At 37.9% G+C, this 13563-nt stretch overlaps 1 protein-coding gene across 3 annotated transcripts in view; it reads left to right on the top strand.

Annotated features, from left to right (window-relative positions):
* LOC144681669 (serine/threonine-protein kinase WNK2-like) overlaps positions 1–13563 on the top strand; it is a 225598-nt gene that overhangs the window by 206380 nt on the left and 5655 nt on the right. For 2 of the 3 annotated variants that reach the window (XM_078543480.1, XM_078543479.1), the window contains one exon: positions 13452–13493. The exons of the other annotated variant lie outside the window; for it this stretch is intronic. In XM_078543480.1, the coding sequence (XP_078399606.1) occupies positions 13452–13493 (42 nt within the window). The remainder of the gene's footprint in view (positions 1–13451; positions 13494–13563) is intronic. 3 annotated transcript variants of the gene reach the window in all.

The raw sequence follows: 13563 nt of genomic DNA, 5'->3' as shown, positions 1-13563 counted from the left end.
ATTCCAACTTAACTGTTTGAAATTCTGGTGTATGATATTTGTAATGAACTCTCTATTGCATTCATATGAAATTCCTTTATAATTTTAGACAATGTTAATTTATTTATTTTGATACTTTTACTAATTTTCCACAGTATAAGTTCAACTCATCAGCTTTGCAGGATTGTTACCATCAAAACTGAGCTAGTGAAGTTAATTCTCCTGAAAACTACAACCTGATTTGTGTAACTACTACCTTGTGAGATAGTAGATAGATGAAAGGAGAGCTTTTAATATGCTAAAAGCAAAATACTGCTGATGCAGGAAATCTGAAATAAAACTGGAAACTTTCTGGCCAGGCAACATCCCTGGAGAGAGGAAAGTAGGTTTAATGTTTCAGGTTTTATGATCCTTCATTAGAAACCCTCTTGACCCTTTATCATTCTGACAAAGGGTCATAAGACCTGAAATATTAACCCTTCCTTCCCTCTCCACAGATGCTGTCTGACCGATTGAATGTTTCCAGCAATGTTTTTGTCTTTTATTTCAGTTTATCTTGATTGTTTAATTTCACCTTAGTATCCTAACTGTAAACTTGGAATTGTTTTTCATTTGTTTCTGATTCACGTGAAGAAAAATGTAAATATACTAACTACTAGGAGGGTGGCCTTCAGTTATTAAAAACCAATGATTTGCACGGTCTGGCTCATCAAGTCCAGAGGGTGTTGGATAATAAATCCAGCACATCTGCATTGTCATAACTCTTAGGTGCCAAAGCACTCCAAGCCCGAGTGCAAGAGCCTATTATAGCCCCACCCGTCTTCCGATTTGGAACAGCTTTTGGAAATTAATTAATTGGCACAGGTAAGCTTTTTAAATTAATTTTCAGTGTCAGGTAATTGCAGTCAAAAGAAGAATATTCCTATTTGTGTGACTCTTTTTTGAAATATTCCCTTAAAATTGGATAATTTAAAACAATTCTCATTAACATATTAGTTCAACCAGATGTCTGGCTGCATTTCACAATAGTTATGAAGCATGTACCCTTCCCAGGAAGATGTATACTATTACTTTGCAGTATGCTGACAACCAATTGAAAGCGCAAGTGTTTCCCTTCAGGATTTCCACTGGTTACCTTTTCATGATGGTGCTGAATTTCAGCTATCCGTAACTATGTCTATGTTGGTATTTGGCTATCTTTACAAACTGTAACATAATTGCACAGAAATCTGCCTTATGATGGTCATGGGTATACTAGTGAAATACTCCAAATCATATTTGATATTCTTTTGGGATCTTTTATTCACAGGCATTTGAGACCAGGCTAGGGGTCTTTCTAAATACACCTAAGTTCACAAATCTTGAAACCAGCCACAATTTTCATCATAGACTGTTTTTGCAAGAAATGGAAATTGAAATACTCAGACTCCATGTGGTATTGTTGGAGCAGGATGTGAAGTGCATGATGTTCAGCTGAACCTCCTGGTATCTCGTTACTTCTGTTTTCTGCAAAACTCAACAGCAGAACACTACGGAATGCAAATTATCTTACTCTAATATCAATCACTCTTAAGGAGTCTCGGATGAGATGATCACTTGGGGATTTAATTTGATCTCTGCATTAGAGCTAGCACGCTGCAAATATGTATAAAAGAGCAGTAGTTTTATACATTTGCATTAACCAGGTATTGACTCTGGATTTACTTCATTCCCATGTTATTAATATCTCCCACTTCAAAGTTGACAAAGCATCAGATTTATCTGATGAGGTTACAATGGTAAGCAGAACAAGTGATTTTAGTCCAGGAATTTTACCCTCTTCTGATAGTTCAGTGAACTTTGCAGCACGGGTTTCTGCCATTGCTAAATATGTAATAGATCAAGGAAGAGCAGCAGTAGACCATGGCCATGGTACCTGAGTTGTAGGTGGCAGATGCAACATTTGTTTTTAGCCTGTGCAAAGAGAGTGTCACAGGTCAACTACCTGGACCACAGCTAAGAGCAGCATGTTAAGATAAAATGTCTTGGCAGGAACTTGGTGTTAGATTGCAGTCAGCTTATGAAACAAGAACTTCAGCTACAGAGTAATTTCTCAACAGCGGTCTTGCGTGAAAGTAATCTCATTAAGTTTCTACGCAGCAGGGGCCAACAAGACATGGCACTTTGATCAAGTTTACATTCCACATCTACATCACCAAAATTACATTTCCTTTTCTGATACAAAGCAGCATGTTTCAAGTTCAGTAGTGGTATGTAACACCAACTGGTGAGAAAATCCTAATTTTGAATCAGGTGGCATTGCTTGAATAAAAGCCATCATCAATTTTTTTTGGAAAGCAAGACAATGCAGATTTAGTTTCCAAGAGACATAGGTTATTCTCTAAATGTGATTGACATTTCTGTCAAACCCACAAATCTCTTCTCTGTTCTTCTCCCCTCTCCCCCCACCCTCCCAAAAGAAAGCTCCTGCAATTTAAGGCAGGAATATAACAGAAAACCTTTAGCATTTGGATTACTTTACTGCCTTGCAGTGTAAGCTGGAATAAATAGACAAAATGATTGTAGTGTGTTGCAACTTGAAAGAGGTAGACATAAGATTGTTTAGGAAGTGGTTTGGCTTGTTTCCTTTTACTTGTGTTGTCTTCTGGCTCAGTGAGGTTTCACTTACTCTAGGAGTGTCTTGGAGATAGTCAGTATTTAGTTTTCCTTGGAACTATTTATTTAGAGCTATTTACATCCAAGATCTCATGATAAGTACAATGTTCACTGGACACATTGTTCTGTGTCTTGTTCCCTTGGATTCTCTTGGTCATCTGACCCTGATGTCATGTTTACATCATCATTAACATCATTGTCTAATTAATATAACCATTAACCCTCTACTCCCACCCCCCCCCCCCCCCAAAGTATAATCTCAAAACTCTTAATTTGTTAAGCTATTTACAGTCCCCACATCTTCCCCCAAAGTCATAACATCACAGGTTGAGCCTGTCTTGTGCTTTTACGACTCTCCCTGATATAATCTTGAGTATTCTTGGTTGAGGGTCCTGGTCTACGCACTGTTCTTGGACTTGAGCGTCACTTCTTGATGTGTTTGCTGTAGAGTCTGTCATTCATTCCCATCACTAATACTGGAATGATTGTCTCCTTGTGGCTTCTGAGAGTATCAGAGTCTTTCTGTTTCTTCAGAGAACCCCAAGTGGTGTTTGTATGAGATATGATTACGGCTGCTGAGTTTGCTCTATAACTATACCTTCCATCCGATGGTCTCTTATCCACACCTTTTGCCCAGGTACTAGTGTGGATAGTGTTTTCACTCTATGCCAGAGATCATACCAACTGGACTGTTTTTCTTCATGTGTTTGCTTGTGACACCCTACTTGGTCATAACCTTGTAAGGTGATATTGAGTCTGACGTTATGTTGCAACGAAGGAAGTTGGGTCTTTAACCGACTCCCCATCAGTAGTTCTGGCAAGAAGCCATTATTTAATGGCATTGCCCTATAATTAAGGCTAATTTTAGGTCATTGTTCTTTTACATCAGCATTTTGATATTTTTCACACCTTGCTCTGCTTCTCCATTAGCCTGTAGTTGGTGTGGCGAACTGGTCACAGGGTGAAATCCATATTCAGCTGCGAATGGTCGGAAATGTTCGTTTATAAACTGTGGACCATTGTCCAAGACTACCTTCTGAACACCACGCGTAGAATAAATGTGTTTCAAAGGTTTTACCACAGCTTCTGCGGTTGTGGTATGGGGTCTGCTGATTTCCAACCAGCGGGAGTAATGGTCAGTGACTATAAGATTTTTTTCCTGAAATCAAATAAACCCATTCCTAACCTTTGCAAGGTCTGGACAGAAATGTTGATGGTTCTTTTGGTTCTTGGCTGTTGATGGCATAAGTGTGGCACATCGAAATAAGTTATTTTATGGCTTTCAAAATTCCAGGCCACCATACAGATTGTTGCACCTGTGCTCTCCATTTGGTAATGCTGAAGTGACCACTGTGGAGTTTACCAGCCTTTCATGGATGACTAGAAAGGTTGTCAACAATCATCAGATGTTGTTGTGGTTCATGGTATTGTCTTAACACCCAATTGCTTGGGACATATTCAGGCCAACCATCTTGACAGTATGTTCTGTTGTGACTGCATTTCATTCTCCTTCAACTGGGCTTTTCTAATCTCTCTCAATTTATTTGTAGAGGCTGGTTGGGTACTTGTCATTGATGAAGAATATGCTTCCACCTCAGATGAGCGTCAAGTCTTGTTGGGTAGCCTGGTCAACTGTAGCTCTCAATAATGTATTGTCCGACCTTTCCCCAGCATGTACTCTGTTCTAGAGTCATAGCACATGAGTCTTAGCTGGAAGCACTGTATCCTTGGCAGCATCTTTTCAATTTCCTTGGACTTCAAAATGCTTGGAAGCTTGTTCCAGCTTTTGTCCCTAAATTGTGCTCTAGATCTGTAGAATTGTTTAAAATGTCTGGTCTTGCCACCGAGAAATCATTCAGCTTCCCCTGCTGGGCATTCTCCTCTACAATGCTGTTTTTTGGCGCTGCATCTGGAACATTTTAAAATAGTTGGAAAGGCTCTTCCCACCCCTTTGACAGTTTTGGTGGGCGGGGCTCCCAAATTTGGACCTTCATACTGGATTGAGCCCTCCCAAGCCTTAACATCTCCCTGGAGTACACCCTGATCCTGCTTTTGCAGCTTCACCTGCCTTGTAAACCATTCAGCCTTCTGTAATGTTAAATCCTCCTCAGTTTGCAAAAAGTCCGACAGCACCCTTTTGAGCATGCTGGCTACAATGTGGTCACAAGTTAACTCATGTTGTAGCCCCACTACTCGCCAGTTTATACAAGAAATAAATGAATATAAATGAATCAATGGATTCATCCTGCCTTTGGCTCCTTTAGATGACTCTTGCTTTTTCAATGACCCTGCTTGGGGCTGAAGCAGTAATCGAAGGCTCTCAAAATCTCCTGGTTTGATGCTGAGGTCTCCTAACTCGTTGTCTTGCCAGGACATCATCAGTTATGTCTCCAACTGCATACTGAAAGGTAGAAACCTGGTGTTTTTGTGCCTTTTCTCGTAAGCCCGAAGCTGTTTGGTACCTTCTAAACTGTCAATGCCAGAGCTCCTATCATTGTCCTTGCTGTGAACCCTCGATGCATTGGAAGGGCTCTGGATGGAGTAGTGGCTGTAAACATCATGAGTGGTTCGTCCACAGTCCCTTACCAAGGTATGCCTTATCTTTGCGAAGTTGAGCTGTCCTAGGTCTGTGGGTTACCAATCCGTGGTCTCAGTTGTGGTAGAACCTATAGCTATCCAGACCCACTTGAATTGCCTCATGCAGTGAGACAAGTTATCAATAGCCTCTTCATCCTTGTGAACGACCTTGCATTTAGTCAATAGCTCCATGAGCTTGAAACTTCAAAGTGACTTAGAATTCATAGCCATGTTGTACTTCTACATAACAGCAATCCCTTTTTCACCCGCCATCTCTTTGTTTCCTTCCCTGTGATCAATGATCCATCCTGTATTCCCTTCTCAAACTCAGTGATGCTTTCCAAAATTTGCCTAAACAGATGGCAACTTCAAATGTATAGTGTGGAACGCTGAGGTAACCACAATGGTTCCACTGACTCCCTCCTTTGCGAGTTTCCAGTAAAATAAAAGGTGCTGGTGAACATATGGACATTGTTGAAGTGACAGCACATACTTTGTCTTATGGTGGAACACATATAATGCTTTGAATCTAGTGAAATAAATTATTGTTGCAGTAAACAGACTGTAGTTCACAAGATAAACTGCCCACAGTGGTTCTTGCTCAAATCAGACTCCAGCAAAGCAGACTGTATTAATCCCATGAGATGTAATTCTGTGGACAGGAACAAAAACTACAATATAATGTATGTATTTGCAGTGTACGTGAAGGAAAGGAAAACATTCTTGATAGCTGAAAATGGAGTAGCAAAGTTCAGTCAATTCTGTTTGTACACAAAGATATCTAGAGTAGCTGTATGTACTTTAGGATATAGAGGAAATAAATCTAAAATATCTTGCTGGCTGATGATGGAAAAAGCAAATATTTATTTTGCATCTGCTCTACATAAACATGGGATATCTAGAACTGTTTTCCTCAATTATTAATATACACGTTTACCTTTTCTAGACTATAATCATTTGGAGATACCCCTATTATCTCTCCTTGTGCTTCATTTGCAGCTAAATTTGGGCTAACAATATTATTGTGTGAAACTATTCAACCATGGCTGATCAGCCTACTTAGATAAAAGTTTATCAAGGTAGAATAATTGAGAATCATGGCAATACCGAAATCATACCGGAATGTAGCAGTGTGACACCTCATTTTGTGTGTCTCTGTGATAAGTTGTAGAGACCTCTTACAGCCTTCCATGCTGGCTGGGCTTTGTCATGGGTGCACTTCTTATGCAGGAACAGCATTTTCCTGCTCCTTCCTACATTCACAATAATCTGCATGGCTTGCTTAATCCACTCATTTGTGATCACAGTTGTACATTTCACCACTGGAATGTTGCATCATATGTAGAATTTGCTTGTCTATTAAAAAGCCATTTTTATGTAGTATCTGACCACATCCTTTGGACCTACTAAAGCACTTTACAGCCAATTGATTGCTTCTGAAATGCAGTCATTGTTCTGTAGGCAAATACAGCAGCTAATATACAAATGGCAAGATCCAACAAACAGGAAATGAATGAATGACCAGGTAACCTGTTTTTGGTGTTGTTTGAGAAAGGAATATCAACCAGGACAATGGAACAACTCCCCACTCTTCTCGTGGTACCATGGCATGTTTTGCATCCACCTAAGCAGGCAGACTTTGGTCTCAGTTTAGCATTTCATCTGAAAATTGACACTACTGACTAGGGGACATCATTCCGTTAGTACAGTACCACAGCATTTTCATTGAAAGACGAGTGCTACCAAGTTGTTAAGTAGTTGCAACTCACCTCCGATCCAAAAATGTATAATGGATGAACCTGTAATCTCATGAATGAGAAAATATTGACTCATTTAACAATGGACTGAAAGAAAATTGAAGACCATGGATGGTTACTTTGAATGGGCCGCTGCTTGTTTTAGAAAGTATGCCAGAGCTTGGGTCCCTGGTACTTCCAGTGAAATCAAACCATAGAAAAATTGTCAAATCACTTTTTTAAATGTAGCTTGTAATGTTCAATATAGACTCAGAGTGAAAATTGGATTGTTTTGCTCAAGACTTTCAGGTGAAGCCTTGTACTTTTCCACATCAGGTTGGAAGATGAATTTGAAAGAGAGAAGCTGCTCTCTTTCAGATTTATATGGAGCAAATACCTTTACAGATTTTCCAGATGCCTGGGATAGCAGAGCTAATTGACAAGGTCCCTTTTTTACTGGGCAAGGTATTAACATTTAAAAATATTTTGGGGTCAAAGACTTGTTTTGCAGTTGATCACAGGCACCTTCACTTTTCAGTCCATCTTAGTCAACCAGTACAATAATACTCTGAGAAACTAAGATTGAATTGTAGTTAATTGAGTATTACTATACTGGTCAAATCAGGATTGAATCTCAGAGCTATGAACCTTTGTGGAAGAAAACTGTGGACTTCATGAACTTAAAGCCTTTGGCCTGCAGGTCTATGCCAGTGTTTATGCTCCGCATAAGCCTCATCTCAACTTCCTTCATCTTGAAAGATTGTTCTTCTAAGTGGAGAGCAAATTCTGGGATTAATAACATAAAATAGACAATTGAAGAGCTGGATGATCTCATGCTAGATTTCTAACTGAGGTTTTAGATTTTTTGTGACTTCAGGAATAACACTGTGGTTATTAGCAGCACTGTAAATGTACCTACATCACATGGACTACAGCAGTTCATGAAGGTAGTTCACCATGACTACTATCACCACCTCCTTGAGGACAATTAGGGATGGGTAAGAAATGCTGGCCGAGCCAACGATACCCACATCCTGTAAAAAGAATTTTAAAAAATAGATTCCATCAGCTCTAGAAATTGTAACGAGAGGTACACCCGTTTTTGGCATAACTCATCTATAACTATTTTGCTTTTGTTCTGTTGTTTGCAAATTTAGATAACTGTCTAAATTAGTCTTCAGACAATTCCAGTTGTGCATATAAGTAAGCGACTTTCATTTGAGTTGAATCTGTGACATTGGATTATTCAGATACCTTGAATATCAATTTGATTCCTTAAAAATACTTGAATTTCAACTTTCAGAACTTTTTGAAGCCACCATTTAAATTAATCACTTGAGACCACTTGTAATGTTTCCTCGTGTGGGAAGAGCATAATTGGAGGCTATCAATATAAAATAGTCACCAAGAAACCCAATAGGGAACTCAGAAGAAACTTTTTTACCCAAAGAGTGGTGAAAATGTGGTACTTGCTACCACAGGGAATGGCTGAGGCAAATTGTATATAATGCATTTAAGGGAAGACTAGACAAGCATTTGAGGGAGAAGGAAATTGATAACTACAATGGTAGATTTAGAGATAACAGATGGGAGACAGCTTGAATGGAGCATAAACACTTGTATGGATTGTTTGGAATGAGTGACCTGTTTCCGTGCCATATATATTTGTCATGTAAGTTTCTATATGTAAGCCCGCTGCATTTACCCGTGACCAAATCCTGGGAGAGGTACGACTACATTTGGGCAAATATCTTATAGGGCCAAGTTGCACGACAACTCTGGTAGATATTGCACCTCTTTTTGGTTTTCTTTGGGTTGTGAAACAAAGCACTTGGAGCAAGCTGATTTGCATAAAAAATAAATTTTCTTATCAGTAAGTTCCATTATTTCAGTTTAAAAAACAGCTACATAGTAATATATTTCCTTGTCATACAACTAATATTTATGTAAGCTGTTGGTAAGCGCTTGTAAATGAGATTTAACACTAAGGTGACTAGCCTATATATCTATATAATAGATTATGGGGCTATCATTTACATCTTATCTGTACTATTTATCTTTTGAGTCTTCCAAATAAGATGGGATAAATTTCTTTGGAAGAACACTTATTCATGTTTTTGTACTTCTGGACTTCTCTGATATCCTATTGCCATCTTTTCAACATTCAATCTCCGAAATATCTAGCTTATCCAAAGCTTAATTTTGCTTATCTTTTTCTCCTCTTTCTTTCCCCTCCCCCCCCCCCCCCGCCCCATTTAACTCCTCCTCGTCCTTCACCTCATTCTAGACCTCTAAACTTGTCACCTTAACACATTGAAATAAAAATCCTCATCTTGAAATCCCTCCAGGCTTTGCCCTACCCTACATCTGCAACCACCCCCAGCCTTGCATCCTATTCTACACTTTTCAGTCTACCAACTTGAGCCTTCTGTGCACCCCGCTCTTCACCACACCATTGGTGTAAAACCTTCAATTGCTTTGGTTCTCTTCTCTGCATATTCTTACATAGAACCATAGAAGCTTATAAAAAAGAGGCTATTCAGCCAATCATGTTTTTGTTAGCCTTTAGAACAAAAGACATTACTGCCTCTCTAATCCTTTCTCCCTCCATCTTTTTAAAAAACATACTCCTTGAAACCCATTCCTTTAGCCAGGCATTAGTTAACTCTTAGTTTCCTGTTATAATGCACTGTGTATTCGCTAATTTATTTATTCCCCCCCTTCCCCAAATGCACAAAGCACTTTTGCCATCTTAAAGGTGATATAAAAATTTATAAATGCAAAGATTTTTATTACAATATCATTGGATTACTGAAAAAAACAGATGGGCACTGAGAATTTTCAAATACCTCATTGCTAGATTGTAATTGTTTTATTGATAACTGTTTGCATTAGTTTTCATAACTGTTTATTGTTCATTTTTAGGTTCACTACCTGTTCCATTGAATCTGTTTCAAACGTCATTTATAAAACAAATCACATGACAAACTTTGCATGTATGGCAAGATGTGATGTTTGAGCTATGACCAATGCTGCTAGACATGAGATGTGAAGATCTATTTACAAGGAATATCAAATATACCTTGCATGCAAAACTTTCTTTTAAAGCTGTTAATTAGCTCCAACAGAATAGCTTTGTTAGTTTAGAACATAACATATGTATTGAGAAATGGTAATTTATCCTTTCTGTCCGTTCCTTCCAACAGACAAAGATTGTAATAATGTATTTATCGGATACTTTTGAGATACACCGGTCCTTTAGGTATATTTAATACACCCAAATATTTCCTCCACCTTTGTTAATAGACACTGATCCATTGCACAAACTTTCATATTTCCTGTACTAGTGTGTTAAATTTATCTACACAATCTATTTCTATTTCCTTAGTCTATTCATTCAGTTGGTTGAGATCATTCTGAATAATTTAAGCCTCCCCTAACCTTATCGTATGGTTAAGTTTATTAGAAAATTCTGTAATATTACAAAAAGTAATCTCTTCCATTTGTTTACTAGCAATGCCAACAACATAGAACCTAAAACAACTCTGGTAGATCTTCAGACTACAGCCCCTTTTCACCATTATCCCTCTCCTAGCTGGAGTTCCCTCCTGCACCACAAATCTTGCAAATCGTCCTGATGAGTGCAAGACAAAAAGCTTTGACAAAAAAGTCTCTCTTTTTTCAGCAATGCTCAAATTCTATACTACCAAATGACTAAAAGCTAAATAACTCTTCTGAAAACAGCTAACCAAGTTCATTTTAATTTCCCAACATGATGCTCTATTTAAAATTTCATGCCAAGATATTTTAAAATGCACAACAGAATGCAGCTGTGATGCACTTACCCCACCTTATATTGTCGATCAAGTTTTCACTAGCTAAAATTTGGAAATTCAGGAAACATGGACATAGTTATTTTAGAAAAATATGGTTTGCTGAATTTCACCAAATCTCTATGAAAATCCATGTAAATTATATTGCCTTGGTGGTTTTATCCATTGATTTGATTATCACCAGAAAGAATTTGGGATATATCAGCCATTTTTTTTCATCTTGTATCCATACTGACCCCTTTTTAGAGCACTTATGAACATTGATAGCATCCTGTAAAATCCTGCCAACACTTTTACCTGTTACTAGTTAGATATTAGCCCAATTTGTCTCAAGAACACCAGAAGGTCAGTTCAGTGAAGGTAGCATAAAGAAGTAACATATGGCATGATTGGAATGTGCAATTAAAGTAAAATTTGAACGAAAATTAAAATATGTGGGATACTGAATGCTGAAGTGATATCTCCAGCAACCACCATTGTTACTTATCTCATCTTTGTTTGGAACTCAGGCATGTGGCTGAAGTAGGATTGGGATCATTTTGAAATGTGTGATGTCACCTGTTCAAACTCTGTGTAGGAAAAGGAAGACTGAGGGGTGACCTGATGGAAGTCTAAGATTATGGAAGGATTAGACAGGCTAGGCTTGGAGAAGATCCTTTCACTTGTCGGGGAGACAAAAACTAGAGGCTTTAGGTACAACTTAATCACTAATAGATCTAGAAGGGAATTCATTATCCAGAGTTTGTTTAGAATGTGGAACTCACTACCACAAGGATTTGAGGGAAGCTAGATAAACAAATGACAGAAAGAGAATAGAAGGATTTGTTAATGAGCTTCGAAGAAGGAGAGGAGGTGGTTTGTATGGAGTAAAATCACTGAATGGACCAGTTGGGCAAAATGGCCTCTTTCTCTGCTGTTATTATTATGTAATGTACATTGTACCTAATAACTTGTGCCACTTGGAAGTGAAAAGTTTGGCATATTTGCTTTGTTAAACTTGGCTAATTGTTTTTGAACATTGTGGCTTCAGCTGAAAGTTGGTTGTGAATGTCTTGGATTTCATGGTGTAAAGATCGTCACTGGTCTGACTCTATGGCTAATAGGAAAGTGTTTTGCTGCTGTATCAAAATTGGTATTCTATAGTCTTCAGATAAAAGATCTCGTGTTGTGAGGCAAGATATATTGTGACATAATTTTCCTCCAAGTTTTTTAGAAACACAAGGGTCTAGCAGTTGCGTACAGTCGGAAGCTGTGTGATATCAGCACTGCAAAATGAGATACCCTTGTATCTCGGCACGCAGTATCAGTATTATGTAATACACGTCCAGAGGCTGCACAGCCTATGTAGTACAATGTCATGGAAGTCATAACAGTTCATTTCCCACCCAGCTTAGCCCACAGCTTGAAGTGAAACTATTATTATTGTAAAGTTGGAAGGGTGCATCTGCATTTTTCATGACCCAGCATCATTTTGCAAAGGAAGTGTTCCATGCAGCAAAGAGAGGAAATTTTGATTGGCCTGGGTTGGTTTCAAACTGAGTGAAAGATGAAAAAAATAATTCAGTTGTCCACCAGGTCCCCCAACTTTGCTTTTTCAGCCACAATGTACAGCACTCAATGACCGCATAATATCTAGTTATTGATTCATAGCTAAATATATTAAAAATTGTTCTGATATTTCCTTGTTCTAAATCAGCAGTATTTCTTTGCCACTGTGACATATTTCGTTATGTTGAACCCATGGGAGAGAGGAAAAATTAACCCTTAAGAGGGGGAAAGGGGGAATCTACTCAGAAAATAAATCTTACCCGATTATACAGCTGTGTTTGTATTTGAATATATTTTAAATGAAGGCAATTAGTGACGTAATTTCAGAATAGTGGTTATAACTTAAATCCTCAGCATTTGCATATTTTCCAAGTTCATTTGAGGTTTTAAAGGTTGTAAACAATGTGGTTTGCTTTTCATCCATTGATATGTAATGGCCACAGACCTGCAGAACAATGTATCTTTATAAGACTAAGAAGTGTAACAGTTTACGTGCAGCCAGACCAGATTATTCTTAATTCTGGAAGCATCAATTAGCCATAATTGTTTGTGGCATTTTATCTATTCCCCATGCTCAATCTAATTATTTGGTCATTTTTCCATTCCACTGAGAAACAATCATTTTGTGTCAATTCAGGAAATATTTCTGAAATTAATAACAATTTCCTGTATAATACATTTTTAAATTAATATCAATGCTGTGTTCTTTTTCAAGATTATAGAATTAATTTTACAAAATGTTTATGCTCAAAATGTCTATTTGAAAAGAAAATATTAAAACCTCTTTTCCTTTGATAATACTAAAATGCCACATTTGAAACCTTCTGGTAAGGGGGAGAAGAGAGGAGGGTTGCAAAAAAAAAACTTGATCATCATGTGTCTCTCTTCTTCCAGAGGTCACAGATGCGAACTATACTGGTGTGGTTGCACAGTGGCTTTTATTAGATCTTGTTTTTTTAAAAAAAAACTGGCAGCAGGATAACCCTGTTAATTTAACATTTGAACTACTGATTAATTGAGCAAATGAATAGCTTTGTACTGCATCAGCAGAGTATTTCCATCAGAGCTGGTTAAAATATTTTGAGGCCTAACTGTGTGTGTCTTGTATCGTCTTACATTATAGGGTCTACCCTGAAACGGCTATGTCTAGGCAAAGATCGAAGTAGTAACTATCCAATTTTCTTCCTACTGTACAATTGCATGAGCTATATTTTTGGATTGAAGTTAACTGCTTC

This window comes from Cetorhinus maximus, chromosome 6 (genome assembly GCF_964194155.1).
Source record: "Cetorhinus maximus chromosome 6, sCetMax3.hap1.1, whole genome shotgun sequence".
Classification (NCBI taxonomy): Eukaryota; Metazoa; Chordata; class Chondrichthyes; order Lamniformes; family Cetorhinidae; genus Cetorhinus; species Cetorhinus maximus.
The sequence above is the reverse complement of the archived record's forward strand: the minus strand, read 5'-3'. Positions and strand labels throughout refer to the sequence as shown.